The sequence below is a fragment of the Mustela lutreola genome, chromosome 12 (assembly GCF_030435805.1).
Source record: "Mustela lutreola isolate mMusLut2 chromosome 12, mMusLut2.pri, whole genome shotgun sequence".
Classification (NCBI taxonomy): domain Eukaryota; kingdom Metazoa; phylum Chordata; class Mammalia; order Carnivora; family Mustelidae; genus Mustela; species Mustela lutreola.
In genome coordinates this window covers 73,386,369-73,401,245 of record NC_081301.1, presented here as the reverse complement: position 1 = coordinate 73,401,245, position 14,877 = coordinate 73,386,369, and the positions used below count along the sequence as shown (strand labels likewise).

General features: G+C 41.1%; 1 protein-coding gene across 4 annotated transcripts in view; it reads right to left on the bottom strand.

Moving 5' to 3' along the window:
* Positions 1-4,187: 4,187 nt before the first annotated feature.
* C12H9orf153 (chromosome 12 C9orf153 homolog) overlaps positions 4,188-14,877 on the bottom strand; it is a 33,694-nt gene continuing 23,004 nt past the window's right edge. For 3 of the 4 annotated variants that reach the window (XM_059142754.1, XM_059142756.1, XM_059142757.1), the window contains 3 exons: positions 14,482-14,573; positions 12,890-13,394; positions 9,073-9,335 (listed from right to left, as the gene is read on the bottom strand). In XM_059142754.1, the coding sequence (XP_058998737.1) occupies positions 9,109-9,335; positions 12,890-13,394; positions 14,482-14,573 (824 nt within the window). In that variant the 3' untranslated portion in view covers positions 9,073-9,108. Of the gene's footprint in view, positions 4,373-9,072; positions 9,336-12,889; positions 13,395-14,481; positions 14,574-14,877 lie in introns of those variants that run through there. The other variant, XM_059142755.1, reaches the window with a different exon arrangement.

Below are 14,877 nucleotides of genomic sequence, written 5' to 3'. Positions count from 1 at the left end.
GGAAAAGTATTGATGAAAATAAATCCAGCAATAATGGTAACTCCAAAAGAAGGAAAACTAATCTGGCACAATGCCTATATGTCATCCTGAAATTTGGTCTCAAATATTACAGAAGCCAAAACCAAGAGGAAATCTCTCAGTACAACTACTACTAGTACTATTGTTAATACTAGTAATGGTAATGGAGTGAAGGTATACACTAAAGCAAAGCTCATATTTCTTGTGTTCACCATGAGTCAGATTCTAAGCATTTGATATACATTTATTATTTTTTTTAAGATTTTATTTATTTGACAAGGAGAGAGAGATCACAATTAGGCAGAGAGGCAGGCAGAGAGAAAGGGGAAGCAGGCTCCCTGCTGAGCAGAGAGCCCAATGCGGGGCTCGATCCCAGGACCCTGAGATCATGACCTGAGCCGAAGGTAGAGGCTTAACCCACTGAGCCACCCAGGCGCCCCTCTAAGCATTTGATATACATTTAACCATTTAAGCCTCAGAAGAGCCTTGAATTACTTCACAGATGAAAATATTGAGATACAGAGAACTTAAGTGGCTTGCTTTGGGTCAAAGAGCCAGGATTTCAGTCCAGGTTGTCTGACCACAAGGCCTGCAGTAGTAACCAAATTTTAGCAAATTCTCATAATGTCTGATGTATTTTCTTTTGTTATCTTTGGCAAAGAGTCTGCTTGACTCTCTTGCCTGTCTTACAAAATTGGGTGGGATGAGCGGAAGGATGACTGGAGCAAAAACCCGTGGCTGGTTCTCCCAGGTCATGATTTTCCAGCACGGAAGGACTCTAAATAGCCCTTGATAGCTTGATTTATAACCTACTCAGATATACTGTTATGAACCTCCATTTGTACTCCTTCTCTGAATAATAAAAATGTTAGGAGGTGGGTCTTTCTATACAGAATTAAAATACATGAAAACGATAGTACAAACATTGGAATGGGGATGAGTATGATTGAAATGCAGTGAAACAACTAACACACATTGGTTTTTAAAAAGTTGAGGATTTTGCTATAATATTTAGGGTATCCACTACAAGTATAGGAAGATAATGTATAATTAAAAAGCAAATAGGGGGAATAATAAAAGTACTCGATCACCCAAAAGTAGATAAAAAAGTCAAGAAAGAGTAATGTAGTCCAGGTAGGAAAAATAGAGAGCAAATAGTAAGATGCTAGATATTGGTACACTAAATGATTAAATTCAATGTGAATTTAATGGAATGGAGTAAATACTTCAATGGAAAGCCAAAGATTGTCAGTCTGGATAAAATCATTCCAGTGGTATGTCGCTTATAGGAGACCTAGGTATGAGAATAAAAAAGGTTAAGTAGGAAAAGATCTATCATCTAGACATTAATAGAAAGCTGGTATATTGGGGCAGCTGGGTGGCTCAGTTAAGCATCTGCCTTTGATTCAGGTCATGATCACAGAGTCCTGGCATCAGGCTCCCTGATCAGAGGGGAGCCTGCTTCTCCCTCTCCCTCTGCTCCTCCCTTCTGCTTATGTTCGGCTCTCTCTCTCTCTCACTCTCTTTCAAATAAATAAATAAAATCTTAAAAAAAAATAAGCATCATTATTAGAAGGAAAGAAGATGTCTCCCTCTTAATCATAAAAGTTTTGTTCAGCCAGAAGATACATTTTTTAATTACACGCCTTGAATAACAGTCTTATAGAGGAAGCAAAAAATTAATCAAACTGAAAATAAAGGCAAAGCCCCTTTGAATCACAGTGGCAGGTGTTAATACACGCTTTCTCTCAGTGACTGACAAACAAAAATCAGTAGAGCTACTACTGAACATTTGAATGACATGACTAACAAATTTGACATAACTGATATAAATAAAAATCTATGCCCAATTATTGGGGCATATAAATATAAATTAATATATAAATTGAATAAAAATTCTTTTCAAGTAAGCACAAAACATTTACCAAAATTAACTATATGCTGGCCCCTAAGGCACATTTCATAGCACAGAAGTCACACAAAATATTTTCTCTGACTACAGTGGAATTAAGCTAGAAGTCAATAGTAAAAGAATAATGGAAAATATTCATATATTTAGCAACTAAGAAATATACTTCTAGTTATTTAAACACAATGTACTTTCAAATAATCTCAAAGAATTCAAAGATGATATCACACTGGAAATTGGAAATCATTTTCTTTTTCTAAATTCTGAAGATGAATGCTAAATAATTGAGTTTTGGCTTTTCTTCTTTTCTAACATATGCATTGAGGTCTATAATTTCCCCTATAAGCACATCTTTGAGCTACATCCCAGAAATGTTTTAGATACCCAAATGGAGAAACAATGAATCTTGCCCTCTTTCCTTACCTTGTAAGAAAATCAGTCCAGGTGGATTGTAGATCTACATATGAAATATAAACAATAAAGATCTGACAGCATAAGTAGAGAGCTTCACAATCTTGGCATAAGTAAAGAATTCCTAAACAGAACCCTCAAAGCTTTAGCCACAAAGGAAGAGATTGATAAACTAGACTCCATTAGAATTAGGAATTTGTCAGAAGACACTACTAAGGGGCGCCTCGGTGGCTCAGTGGGTTAAAGCCTCTGCTTTTGGCTCAGGTCATGATCTCAGGGTCCTGGGATCGAGCCCCGCATTGAGCTCTCTGCTTGGCAGGGAGCCTGCTTCCTCCTCTCTCCCTGACTGCCTCTCTGCTTACTTGTGATCTCTATCAAATAAATAAATAAATTTTTTTTTAAAGACACTATTAAGAAAATTAAAAGGCAATGCAGGGAATTGGAGAAGGTATCTGAAATACAAATACAAAAGAATTCATATCAGAATGAAGATTTCTGACAATCAGTTAGGGGAAAAAAAGGGCAACATAGTCACAAAATCTGGTCAGTAAGCACATGAAAAAGATCTCACCTCACAAGTAAGCAGGAATAGTGTAATAAAAATATAATAAAGTATCACTACACCTACTAGAACAACTCAAACTTAAAGGGTCAACAGTACAGTCTTAGAAAGCAGCGAGACTCCATATACTCCGCTGGTAGTGTTGGAACTTGGTAGCACCAATTCTGGAAAAATGTTTTACATTGTTTGCTAACGTTGAAAATCTTCAGACTCTGGAATCTAGCAATTCCACCCGAGAGAAGTGTGTGCACGTGTATCAGAAGACAGGAACATGACTTCATAGCAACGGGACTGTGCGGGTTAACTCCAGCAGACCTACAATTAGCCGGAGCTCTTTTGCTAAAGGTCCCACATCACAGTGACCTCCAGCCAAGGCATGAAACCTACTGATTTGTAGTGTGGCTTTGTAATCACAGGTCTAAGTCGTTTGGGGGTGGTTTGTACCACCTTCTCAACATGGCTATTGATAAGAGTGATATAAACAATTCTCACCTGTTTCCATGAGACTATCAGTTGCTGTTTATGGAGCAGGAATACGCCTACTTGACCAACAAAACATAAAAAACAAAGACTCCAATTCATACTCCCTAATTCTAAAGACTTCCATGCACACATTCCTGAATGTTCCTGAATGGAGAAAATGAGTGTGTTCAGTATGGTCCTTACAAGGGAAGGACAATTCGGGCCTGGGTCTGGTCTCTCTGGACCTCTTGCTGTCATCTGTGATGCACATCCTTACTTTAATGCTTTTCCATAATAGATCCTTTTCCTGCAATAAATTGGAGACTTGTACATCCAGACCTTAGGTCCTGGGGGTCTTCTCTAGCAAACAAACCTTGCTTAATGGCCAATGGCATTGCAAGGCCTTGTTTGTGATAACCTTAAGCTGCAAATAACCCAAATGTTCATGCACAGCAGGCTGGATAAATAAATCGGGCCATATTCATGCAATTGAATACTGAGCAGCAATGAAAATGACTGCGAACTGCACATAGATCAGACAAGCCTCTTACAAACATAATGTTGAAAGCAGCTAGATACAAGAGAATCTGCACATTCTATACATATGCACACACAATCTATACCTGTTCAAATGTGTGCTTACATTTGTATAAAACAGTGCAAAAATAGATAAAATGAACCCAAGATACATGCTGGTCACCTCTGGAGGGCAGGGATGGAGTTATGATTAGGAGAGAGGCTGTAGGTGTGTTCTGTTTCATAACCTGGGCTGCTTCCATGGGTATGTTCAGTGTGCTGTAATTACCAAACTTGCATTTTCTGTGTGATCTAATTTTTTAAAAAGCTTATTAAAGGGGTAGCTGGGTGGCTCAGTCAGTTAATCGGCCGCCTGCCGATTGGTCGTCATGATCTCTGACTCCTGGGATCAAAGCCCCATGTTGGGCTCCCTGATCTACGGAGCGTCTCCTTCTCCCTCTCCGTGCTTCTCCTCCTGCTTATGCTCTCTCTCCCTGTCAGATAAATAAGTAAATAAATAAAATCTTTTAAATTAAAAGAAATAAATAAAAAGCTTATTAAAGACAAAACAAACATCAGTAAGTCCACAGTGTTATTTAAAAAGAGAGAGAGAAACACTTTTTTGGTGACCCTTGAAAGTAACTAAAACATTGACACCTTAATCTGAAAATTGGAAACTATAGAAGGAAACCTCCTTGTTTGTACAGACAAATGTTTGTATATATACAAATAATACATAATATACAAAAATTTTTGTATATTTCAGTGTTGTTCAACAACCCTACTTGATGAAGAAAAGGCTTTCTTTACAAAGGATTCCTGATTAATAAATGTGAAATTAACAACAGAATTAGAAAATCCTCAATGAATACAACGAAAATAATTAATCCAAGCAAAGATCTCTGTGTTAGTTAGTTATGGCTGTATAACAGATCAGCCCAACATGTAGCAGCCTAAAACAATTCTGGGGATCAGGGATCCCTGTCAGGCTTAATCGGATGCCCCTGGCTCTGAGTCTCCCACTAGGTTGCAGGTGGTCAGCTGGGCCACAGGCATCTCTAGTCTTGACAGGGGAAGGGTCTGTTCCCAGGCTCACTCATGTGGCTATGGGCGGCGGGTCCCCTATGCTCAGCTGGCTGTTGGCCAGAGATACAGCGGTGACTTGCCCATGGACCTCTCCACAGGGAAGATCAGAAGATGGTAGCTGGCTTCCCTAAGAGCTAGCAAGGGAGGGCAAGAGAGGGAATCCAAGATACAACCCACATTTTTGTGACTTACAAGACAGAATCCAATTGTTTTGTAACTTAATCTAGAAGTGGCATCCCAGCATCTCTGCTACATTCTATTCATAGAAGCAAGTCATGAGTCCTGCCTAGACTCAAGGGAGGGCTGTAGACAGGGTGTGACTACCAGGAGGTGGAGATCACCAGGAGCCTCGAGGAGGATGCCGACCATCATCCCCAGTGCTGGAAGCCATTAAATGAGATGTTGATGGGTCACCACCTGAATCCATGACTCAATCCCATAATCACTAAAAAAGCAACAACCAGATTACTATTCACCTTCTGTTGTGATGCCATCTGAAGGACACAGCATCACCTAACAAAGTATTCCCTGAAAGATAATCAAGCTTTTAGAAAACATCCAATTTGCAAGAAATATGGATAGTGGAAGAAGTTAAATGACCATGAGGATACAATCTAGTTTGTGTGAAAGTCTACAGGCCAGTAGACCTAGGTCCTTGGTGAGTCAACTGCATGGAAAAAAACAGAAAAACCAAAAACCAAAACGAAACAAAGGAAGAATTTCCCTAGCTTAAAAGAACCTTATGAGACCGAACAACCAAATGCAGTCTTTAGACTTTGCCTGGATCCTGCTAGACAAAGGTAGGTTTTGAGACAATAAGGGGATTTTGAATATGGAAAAACAAATGGTACTGAGGAATAGCTGTTGACTTTTCTCGATATAATGATGACTTAATGGTTATGAAAGAAAATGTCCATATTTTTTCTGAGATGTGCACGAAAGCATATAAAGATGGTATCTTAGATAGGAAGCCCAAGAAATTGCTTTAAAAATGTTTCAGCAAGGGGGCGCCTGGGTGGTTCAGTCAGTAAAGTAGCCGACTATTGATTTCGGCTCAGGTCAGGATCCCATGGTCACGATCCAGCCCTGCATCAGGCTTCGCACTCAGCAGGGAGTCTGCTTCAGGATTCTCTCTCCCTCTGGCCCTCTCTACCCTCCCCACCCCCCATAAATAAATAAATCTCTTTAAGAAATAAAATACTTCAGCAGGGGTGCCTGGCTGGCTCAGTTGGTAGAGGCTAAGACTCTTGATCTCAGGGCTGTAAGTCCAAGCCCCACATTGGGTATAGAGATAACTTAAAAAAAAATTTTTTTTTTAAATACTGCAGCCAGGGTTCCTGGGTGGCTCAGTGGGTTAAAGCCTCTGCCTTCAGCTCAGGTCATGATCCCAGGGTCTTGGGATCGAGCCCTGCTTTGGTCTCTCTGCTCAGCAGGGAGCCTGCTTCCTCTTCTCTCTCTCTCTGCCTGCCTCTCTGCCTACTTGTGATCTCTGTCTGTGAAATAAACAAACAAAATCTTAAAATAAATAAATAAGTAAAATACTGCAGCTGACACAGCAGACCCAATAACAAAAGGAATAGATGAACTAAGCTTGGGAAAATCTTAGTAAGTATTGAATTAAGTGATGAGTATGTGTAGGTTCATTACACAATTTTATTTATTATGATGGTTTAAATATTTTCACAGCAAAAATGGGAAGAAAGAGGTCAGGACTAAATGGTTTTATAGCTGAGTTCTAGCTAGATTTTAAAGAATAAATATTTCCAATATTTAAGTAGCTATAGTTTCCCACATAAGATGAAATCCCTATTCATTTTATGAAGGTCACACAACTTTAAAACTTAAAAAATAAAAAGACCTATAAGATGCATGAAGAAAACTTCATAGTTGTGAGAACATAGCTGGGGGAGTTTCTGCATGCTTAGCACACTTGGGCACACACATGAAAAAACAGAATACAAGGGAAAAGAAAGGAAAAAAAAGAAAAAACAGAATACTCTGAGCACCCTAGAAACTCCCCTCATGCCCATTTCTAGACAGTTTCACCTGCTGAAGATATCCGCTATGCTGAAGGCAAAACTTGATTTTTTTTTTTGAAGATTTTATTTATTTGAGAGAGAGAATGAAAGAGACAGAGAGAGAGCATGAGTGGGGGAGGGTAAAAGGGAGAAACAGCCTCCCTGCCGAGCAGGGAGCCTGATGTGGGACTCAGTCCCAGGATTCCAGGACCATGACCTGAGTTGAAGGCAGTCACTTCATCAACTGAGCCACCCAGGCACACAGGCAAAATCTGATTTTAAAAAATAGTGCCAAAGAAAGAAACTATAGATTAACGACTTAAATGTAAGCAAATTTTCTTTTCTTTTCTTTTCTTTTTTTAGAAATTTTTTATTATTTTATTTTATTTTAAGATTTTATTTATTTATTTGAGAGACACAGAGAGCATGAACAAGAGGAGAAGGGAAGCAGACTCCCCGCTGAGCAGGGAGCCCAACACCGGGCTCCATCCCAGGACCCTGAGATCATGACCTGAGCCAAAGGCAGATGCTTAACTGAATGTGGCACCTAAGCACCCCTCTTTTTAAAAATTTTTTTAAAAGGGCCACCTGGTTAAGCCGCTGCCTTCGGCTCAGGTCATGATCTCAGGGTCCTGGGATCGAGTCCCCATCGGGCTCTCTGCTCGGCAGGGAGCCTGCTTCCCTCTCTCTCTCTCTCTGCCTGCCTCTCCATCTACTTGTGATTTCTCTCTGTCGAATAAATAAATAAAATCTTTAAAAAAAATTATTAAAAAAAATTTTTTTAAAGATTTAATTTTTAGGTAATCTCTATATCCACTGTGGGGCTCAAACATACAACCCCAAAGTCAAGGGTTGCTTACTTCTCTGAATAAACCAGCCAGGTGCCCCAAGTGGAAGCAAATTTTCTAAATAAAATATTGGGGACACGATTCCAGAAATATATTTTAGTATCTACACAATCACACACATATATTATTATTTTTTTATACACATATATTATTGATCATTCACGTGCTCAGCATTATATCTTGGACTCCCCCTGGGTTCTTGCTAGAGTACATACTTTCCTAGTGGTTTTTCCAGTAAGAGATTGTGGGTGGTAAACAAGTTGGCTTTTACATTTAAAAAAAAAAAAAAAAAAAGTATTTATTTTAACCCTGCTCTTTGAAGAGCATCTGGCTGGCTGGTGAATTTCCGGCTGCCCAGTGTTTTCCTTCAGCATTTTGAGTGTATTGTTAACGGAATCTGTCACTTCTGTCCACGCAATCCCTCAACCTCTCCTTCGTAAGCTGTTTTTTCCTTCCTTCCTTACTGTGGTGCAGTTACGCTATGGGGTTTCTGGAGAGAAAGTTATTTTTATTTTCTTGCCAATCATTCAGTGAGGTTTTTCCATTCCAGTTTTCATTCATTTCATCTCTGGAAAATTATCGGTCCTTTCATTTTCAAACATCGCCGTTCACACCCTGGTTTCTTTTGCAACTTCCACTGAATATACTTCTAAACATCTCATTCTACCCGCCATGATCCTTCCTTCAGAATTAATCCTCTCTCTTAAGATACATCCAGTACCCATTCAGATAATTTATTGATGGTTATTATGATTATTTTTTACTTCCAATAATTATATGTTTCACTTCCAAGATTTCCAATTTTTTTTTTCAAATCTTCCTGTTCCTGTTCTGTAAATGTTACTTCCTTCCTCATGTCTTTCGGCAGTTAACATATTATTTTTGAGTTCTCCGACTGATCTCTACATCCTCAGGGATTCATTCTTTGATTTGTCAAATTTGCCAACCTTTTTAAAAGATAATACACCTCTTCACGTGTGTAGAACATTTTAAAGAGCTGTTCTTGCCTGGTTCTCCTTCAGAGGTATCCTTAACTTTTCACATGATCTAGATTTGCCTCAGCTCTGTTCCCAACAGGCTTCACGGGTCCAAACCTGGTTGGTCTTATAGAAGCAGATCAATCTGAATCTTGTTTCCCATATTAATGGTTTAATTTTGGATTTTACATCAATATTGTATAGACTTGGCTCCTATGTCCCATCTGCTTCTTTACTTTTCACATATAAGTTCAAAAACAAAACCCATGTCCAAAGTATTTTAATAAACAACATATTTCATTTAAGAAGAAGCCGCATTTTTGGGGGGATAATCAACCTGAGGGTAAATGAATAAAGACCTACAAACTACAGGGGGGCAGATGACACCAGGCATCTGCTGGCTGTCTACGAATCTCTTCTCACTGTCGTATTTTATGTCTACGAGTGGATCTTTAGTACGGTGCTTCCATGACGCGAGCCCCTTGTAGTATCTCCATTCCAAATCCCTTAGATCCATGAATTGTTTCTCTGCAAAGAATCACATTTTCAAAGAATTACATGAAGGTGTTATTTAACCTTCAGTTATTCAGAGATGCTTCTTGGACAGAATGAAACTTTGATGAACTTGAGTCTCTCCCTTTTGGTAGAAAGCCTGTTTCTAGAGCTTTACAAATGAAGCAGGCACCTATGGTGTTCATCTGTCTAAAGCCCTCCTCCAAATGGGGAGCTGGGTGGGCCTGGCTAACTGGGCTGGAGCAGACACTAGTAGGTGGAGGAGTCTCATTCAGTGCCTGGATAATAATGGACAAATGGAGATATCTACAGAGCACTGAGATCAAGAGATCAAGAGAGAGGAGAAAAGGATCCTGATGAGTGTTTAAAACAAGGACAAAGATTCATCAGAAGTGCATAGGTTGGGGACGCCTGGGTGGCTCAGTTGGTTAAGCAGCTGCCTTCGGCTCGGGTCATGATCCCAGTGTCCTGGGATCAAGTCCCACATCGCGCTCCTTGCTTGGCAGGGAGCCTGCTTCTCCCTCTGCCTCTGCCTGCCATTCTGTCTGCCTGTGCTCACTCTCTCTCCCTCTCTCTGACAAATAAATAAAATCTTAAAAAAAAAAAAAAGTGCATAGGTTGTTAGTGTCATTTCTTCCAAGATGCTGGTTTAAGCCCTGGGTATAAAGGGCCGTGGCTAGCTACTCTTTCAGGACCTACCAACCTGGGGCATCGCTCGTAATTATAATCCCTTCAAGAAGCCAATGAAGCATGGAGAGTCAGGCCACGATACACTGCATATGCTCTTACTCAGCTGTCATTTCCCTTTCCCTTCCTTTCAGTTTCTTTAATGACTAACCAAAACGTAAACCATCTCCCTCCCCAAAAAAGAACAGCAACAAAAAAAAGAGCAAAGCGTGAGGTAGAGACTTGAGTGTAAAACCAGAGGCCCAAGAGTCAAGGGGATGAGTTTGAGGAACAGAAGGTGAATAATGGATACAGCAAACAAGCAGGAGGGCTGGTTTAATTCTCTCTTATCATTCTCCCTGTATGGTGATACTTGAGCAGATCCACTATGGTCCAGAGATGTTCCCTGCACCAATCAGGCTTCCAGCCCTGTCCTGGAAGGGCCCAAGTTTCAGTATACATTCTGTAAGTGCTTGAAGTAGGAGACTGGGGCCAGGGACTGTCCCCTGAGTTCCTACCTTCCCTAGTGGAACAGATACTGCAGCAAGCTTTTGGTGTTGAACACTGGTGGTCAACAATGTCTCCCTAGGGGCAATTACCAAGTGTCAGGAATTTGACAAGATTTTTAGCAGACTTGGCATTGGGAGATCTGGTTAAAAGAAGGAACAGAAGGATGAATTTGACAAGAGAAGCCCACAAAACTGATGACTTTGATTACTACAGAGCTTTATGCTGTGATCTGTGGTGCACCCTACAGATAGTTGGCTCACTGCATACCCACTGCAATCCTCTTCTGTCTTCCTCTACCACAGAGGATTAAAAGCTAAGATCTCTATTCACCACCCAGCAGTAAGGGGCAGCTCTTGGACACAATTCTGACCAATGAGGTGTCGGGAGAAGTCTCTGGAGGAGGAGTGTTCTGAGGAAGTTTGGCTTCCCTATTAAAATAAGACATGGGGGCGCCTGGGTGGCTCAGTGGGTTGATGCCTCTGCCTTCGGCTCGGGTCATGGTCTCGGGGTCCTGGGATTGAGCCCCGCATCGGGTTCTCTGCTCAGTGGGGAGCCTGCTTCCTCCTGCCTCTCTGCCTACTTGGATCTCAGTCTGTCAAATAAATAAATAAAATCTAAAAAAAAAATAAAAAATAAAATAAAAGAAGACATGAAGAGCCAATGTGGCCTTCTTCTTAGCCCTCTTTTGCTGCCTGGAATGTGGCCATAGTACCTGGAGGTGAAGGAAGCATCTTTTGACCATGAAGACAAAAGCTGTACACAAAAAGACGGTTTCTCTGTCATGTTTGGTCAAACACATTCCTAACCTACATAGTCCCACAGTATTCAGCCTGAGCAAGAGGAGCTGATATGATAGAAGGACAAAATGGTAGCACCCATTCTCTTTTCCTTCCCCAGTGCTTGATGCTCATAAGGATATGTTCTATAATATTCTTTGGTATACCAAGATCCCTAAAGTCCTCGTGGCTGAGAATACTTTAGGGACTGGCTGGCTGATAAAATGATAGTAATACCGGACAATACAGGAGAGTAAAAGATGAATTGTTGCAATACCAATTAAACCTAAGAGATTACTGGATGGTCTCCATATGGATGCCTACACCTGGCTTCATGCATATTCCTTGAATAGACAGGATGTGTACTTGAAATTCTGCCTATAGGATCTGAGGAAATGAGGTCATGAAGACAGAGAAGAAACCCCAACAGAGTCTGGAAGGCCACAAGAGAGACCTCTAGAAGTTATGTAGCAAGGAGACAAGCCATACATTGGCAATAAAGGGCAATTTGGCTCTGTCGATGGCAAAACCATAAACATCCCTATCAGATATCCAAAGCCCTCAGCACTTTTTCAATAGGCTCTTTGGCAGGACTAATTAATTCCTAATATTTTGCATACTTTTTCCTTTCTGGTCCCAGACTTTACCTCACGCACTTCTGTGGATTAGCGAGGCCATTCCTACAATTGCCCTGATTTCTACTCCTGCCTGGGCTCCAGAACACACAAAGTATGACTCTATCAAAGGGATCTGAAACCTGCATTAGACTCTGTCAAGACATCAGTGTGGGGAGTTATAGCAAAGACTGTTCTGGCATCTTGGACCAAATATGAGCAGAGTAATCAATCTATGCCTTTGAATTTGTTCCTCTGACTCTCTCACTACTTTTAGTATAAAAATGGTGCTGTTAAAATATTTGCTGTGCAAATGGTTTTATCTTGAGTCAAGAACCTACTTCAGGAAGGTTCAAATATTTCATATCATTGACTTAATCTATTTTTTACAGCTACCTAGAATGACAAATTATTACCTCCCTCAAATTAAGGAAAATGAAGACCTTGTAAGTCACCCCCTTCTCATTGAAACTCACCATCATATATTTTATATATTTTCAACTTTTTCTAAATAGTTTTTTTTTTTTTTTAAAGAACATCTTCCTATTAAAGTGTCAGAAACGAAGGGAGGAGTTTCCTCTCGTTGTTTGTAGAGATGTATCAATAATGAAAGGGAAGAGTTCCCAAAAAAATATCTAAATATACCCCCTCTCAATTGCACTAAAGCCAAGATACTTTAGAAAAATAAGCCATTATTCAGTAAACAATTGGCTAAGATCATGATAGTTATGGGTGACTTAGAGTCCAAGTTTAACTAGCTAATATTAGAAAAGTGACTTTAAGTATCACACCCCAAATACTCCTTTGGGAGACTGGAATGTTCCAGTCTCTTTTCTCTACTTCCCATTGGCACTCTAGGCAGCAGGCACATCAGCCACGAGTCCCAGAACTGCAAGATTCCCATACGTCACCATTTGACTATTCCAGCTCTCATAACCTATGTAAATGTTGCAATAAGATTTCCACGAATTTCCCCCCACATAGCCTCATCTGTTTAGATTACCTGGATCAACTAAGAAGTACTTAGCAATTCTGTCTGCAAAGACAAAATTTTCTGGCGTGATCCTGGAAATGCCCAGCATGCCTAATGTGTTGGCACCCGGAGTCTTCTCCTTTACAGGGACAGGGACCGGTGATGAGGATTTGGAGTGCTCGATGAGAATCTCATAGGGAAAAGTGTGTGCGGGAGGAGGAACCCCATGCCGGAAGAGCCTCTGCTGGGATTTGGTGAGTCTCTCCACCAGAGAGAGCGAGGGTGTCAACAAGCTTCGGTACAGGATTTCGGTCACAGAGTCTGGTTTCTCCCCCTCTCTTCTCACCACCTCGCACACGAAGAGAGGCTGGGGGTCTTCTTCCCTCACGTCGTCGGTTCCACTAATTGACATGGCATTCAGGTTTTGACTAAGCATTTTCTGTGCTTTGCTCGGTGAAATACTGTGAGTTTTGGGGAGATTTGATTTCTTGCTCTCCTTAATAAAGTCCTCGACAGAAGCATACAATTCTGGCAGCTGCGGGAGGGAAAAAGGCGGGGAGTCAGGAGCCTGGATGAAAATGTAACTGGTAGACTCACAAACACTGGAACAAAAGGATACAAGGAACCATGAAAACAGAAGCATCTGTCTTTGGAGGGTATCTCTGCCTAATGAACCTGAGTTAAGAGTGGCAATGTCAAATCTCATAGTCATTCCCAGAAAGGGGTATTCTTAGATGCATCACTTAAACCATGAAACGGCCCGTTAGACTTGGATGGGAAAGTCTGTAAGATCTTCCCAAAGTAAAGTGTGATGGGCTGCCATGGAGAGAGAGAGCGACAGAGCGAGCTGTGGAGGCTTACAGCCTTTGTTTGGAGTATGGCTTTGTTTCTTTCTTTTTCTTCTTTATTAAGGCTACATTTCTTTTAGGGAAGAAAGAGAGCCAGATAATACAGATATCAAAGCTTCATCCCAGTGTCCAAAGGGCTCAGAATGTTCCGGAATGCAATGCAAAGGAAGCTCTAAGAGTCCCTATTCATTGGGATAGTTTACCGAAGCAAAGAGTGTTGGCGGAATGTTTGGGAATAGTTGTTGGCAGAGAAAACAATAAAGAATTCCTTAGAACACCTTCCTTATCCAAAATCCTATCCTGAAGGAATAAAATTGCATTTTCTCCGGCATCTTGCCTACCAACTCCAATATTCCTAAGGAAGTTCTTAGGCCATTCAACTAACTGGAAGACCAGAAAGGCCAAAGTGAGAGCCCAAATTTGGGTCATCAGCCCAGGGCACTTTCCCTTCACTCCCAGGCCGTTCTGGGCCAGAGCAACAAATACCAAGTGGACCCAGGTGGGAGAATGGCCTTTTCAAAAGACAGCCGTTATCGTGGAAACAGCCTAGCTCTCACACGCACCTTCCCTGGAAACGCTGCATTTCACTGTAACCAAAGAGCATCAGTCAGTCGATGAAGGGGAATGTCCGTATTCCCTGCCCGCCCCCCGCCATATCGGAACATCACCGGGTATTGCGGTAGCTCAAACTGTTACAATTTTTTTTTCCCCAAACTGTCACAATTTTTGAATATCGTTTGCCCTGTGGAGTACTGCAGAATTGTAAGCACCTACCGAACACCCGGGAGACTCCGCCGCCGCCTCGCCTTCCTCCGGATGGATGTCATTACTAAGAAACATCGTGAGGGGACTTTGTCCTCTGATTCCTGAGAAAGCAGTAGAAGAGGAGACAGAGTGAAAGATGAACAATCCAGCCAAGTACAGGGCAGGAGGGAGGGGCATGGATAACGCTTTTTACATGCCCAGAACTTTGTAAGTGGGACACTTGTTAGAATTTTTTTTTTTAAGATTTTTTTTTTTTTTAAAGATTTTATTTATTTATTTATTTGACAGAGAGAAATTACAAGTACACTGAGAGGCAGGCAGAGAGAGAGAGAGAGAAGGAAGCAGGCTCCCTGCTAAGCAGAGAGCCCGATGCGGGACTCGATCCCAGGACCCTGAGATCATGAC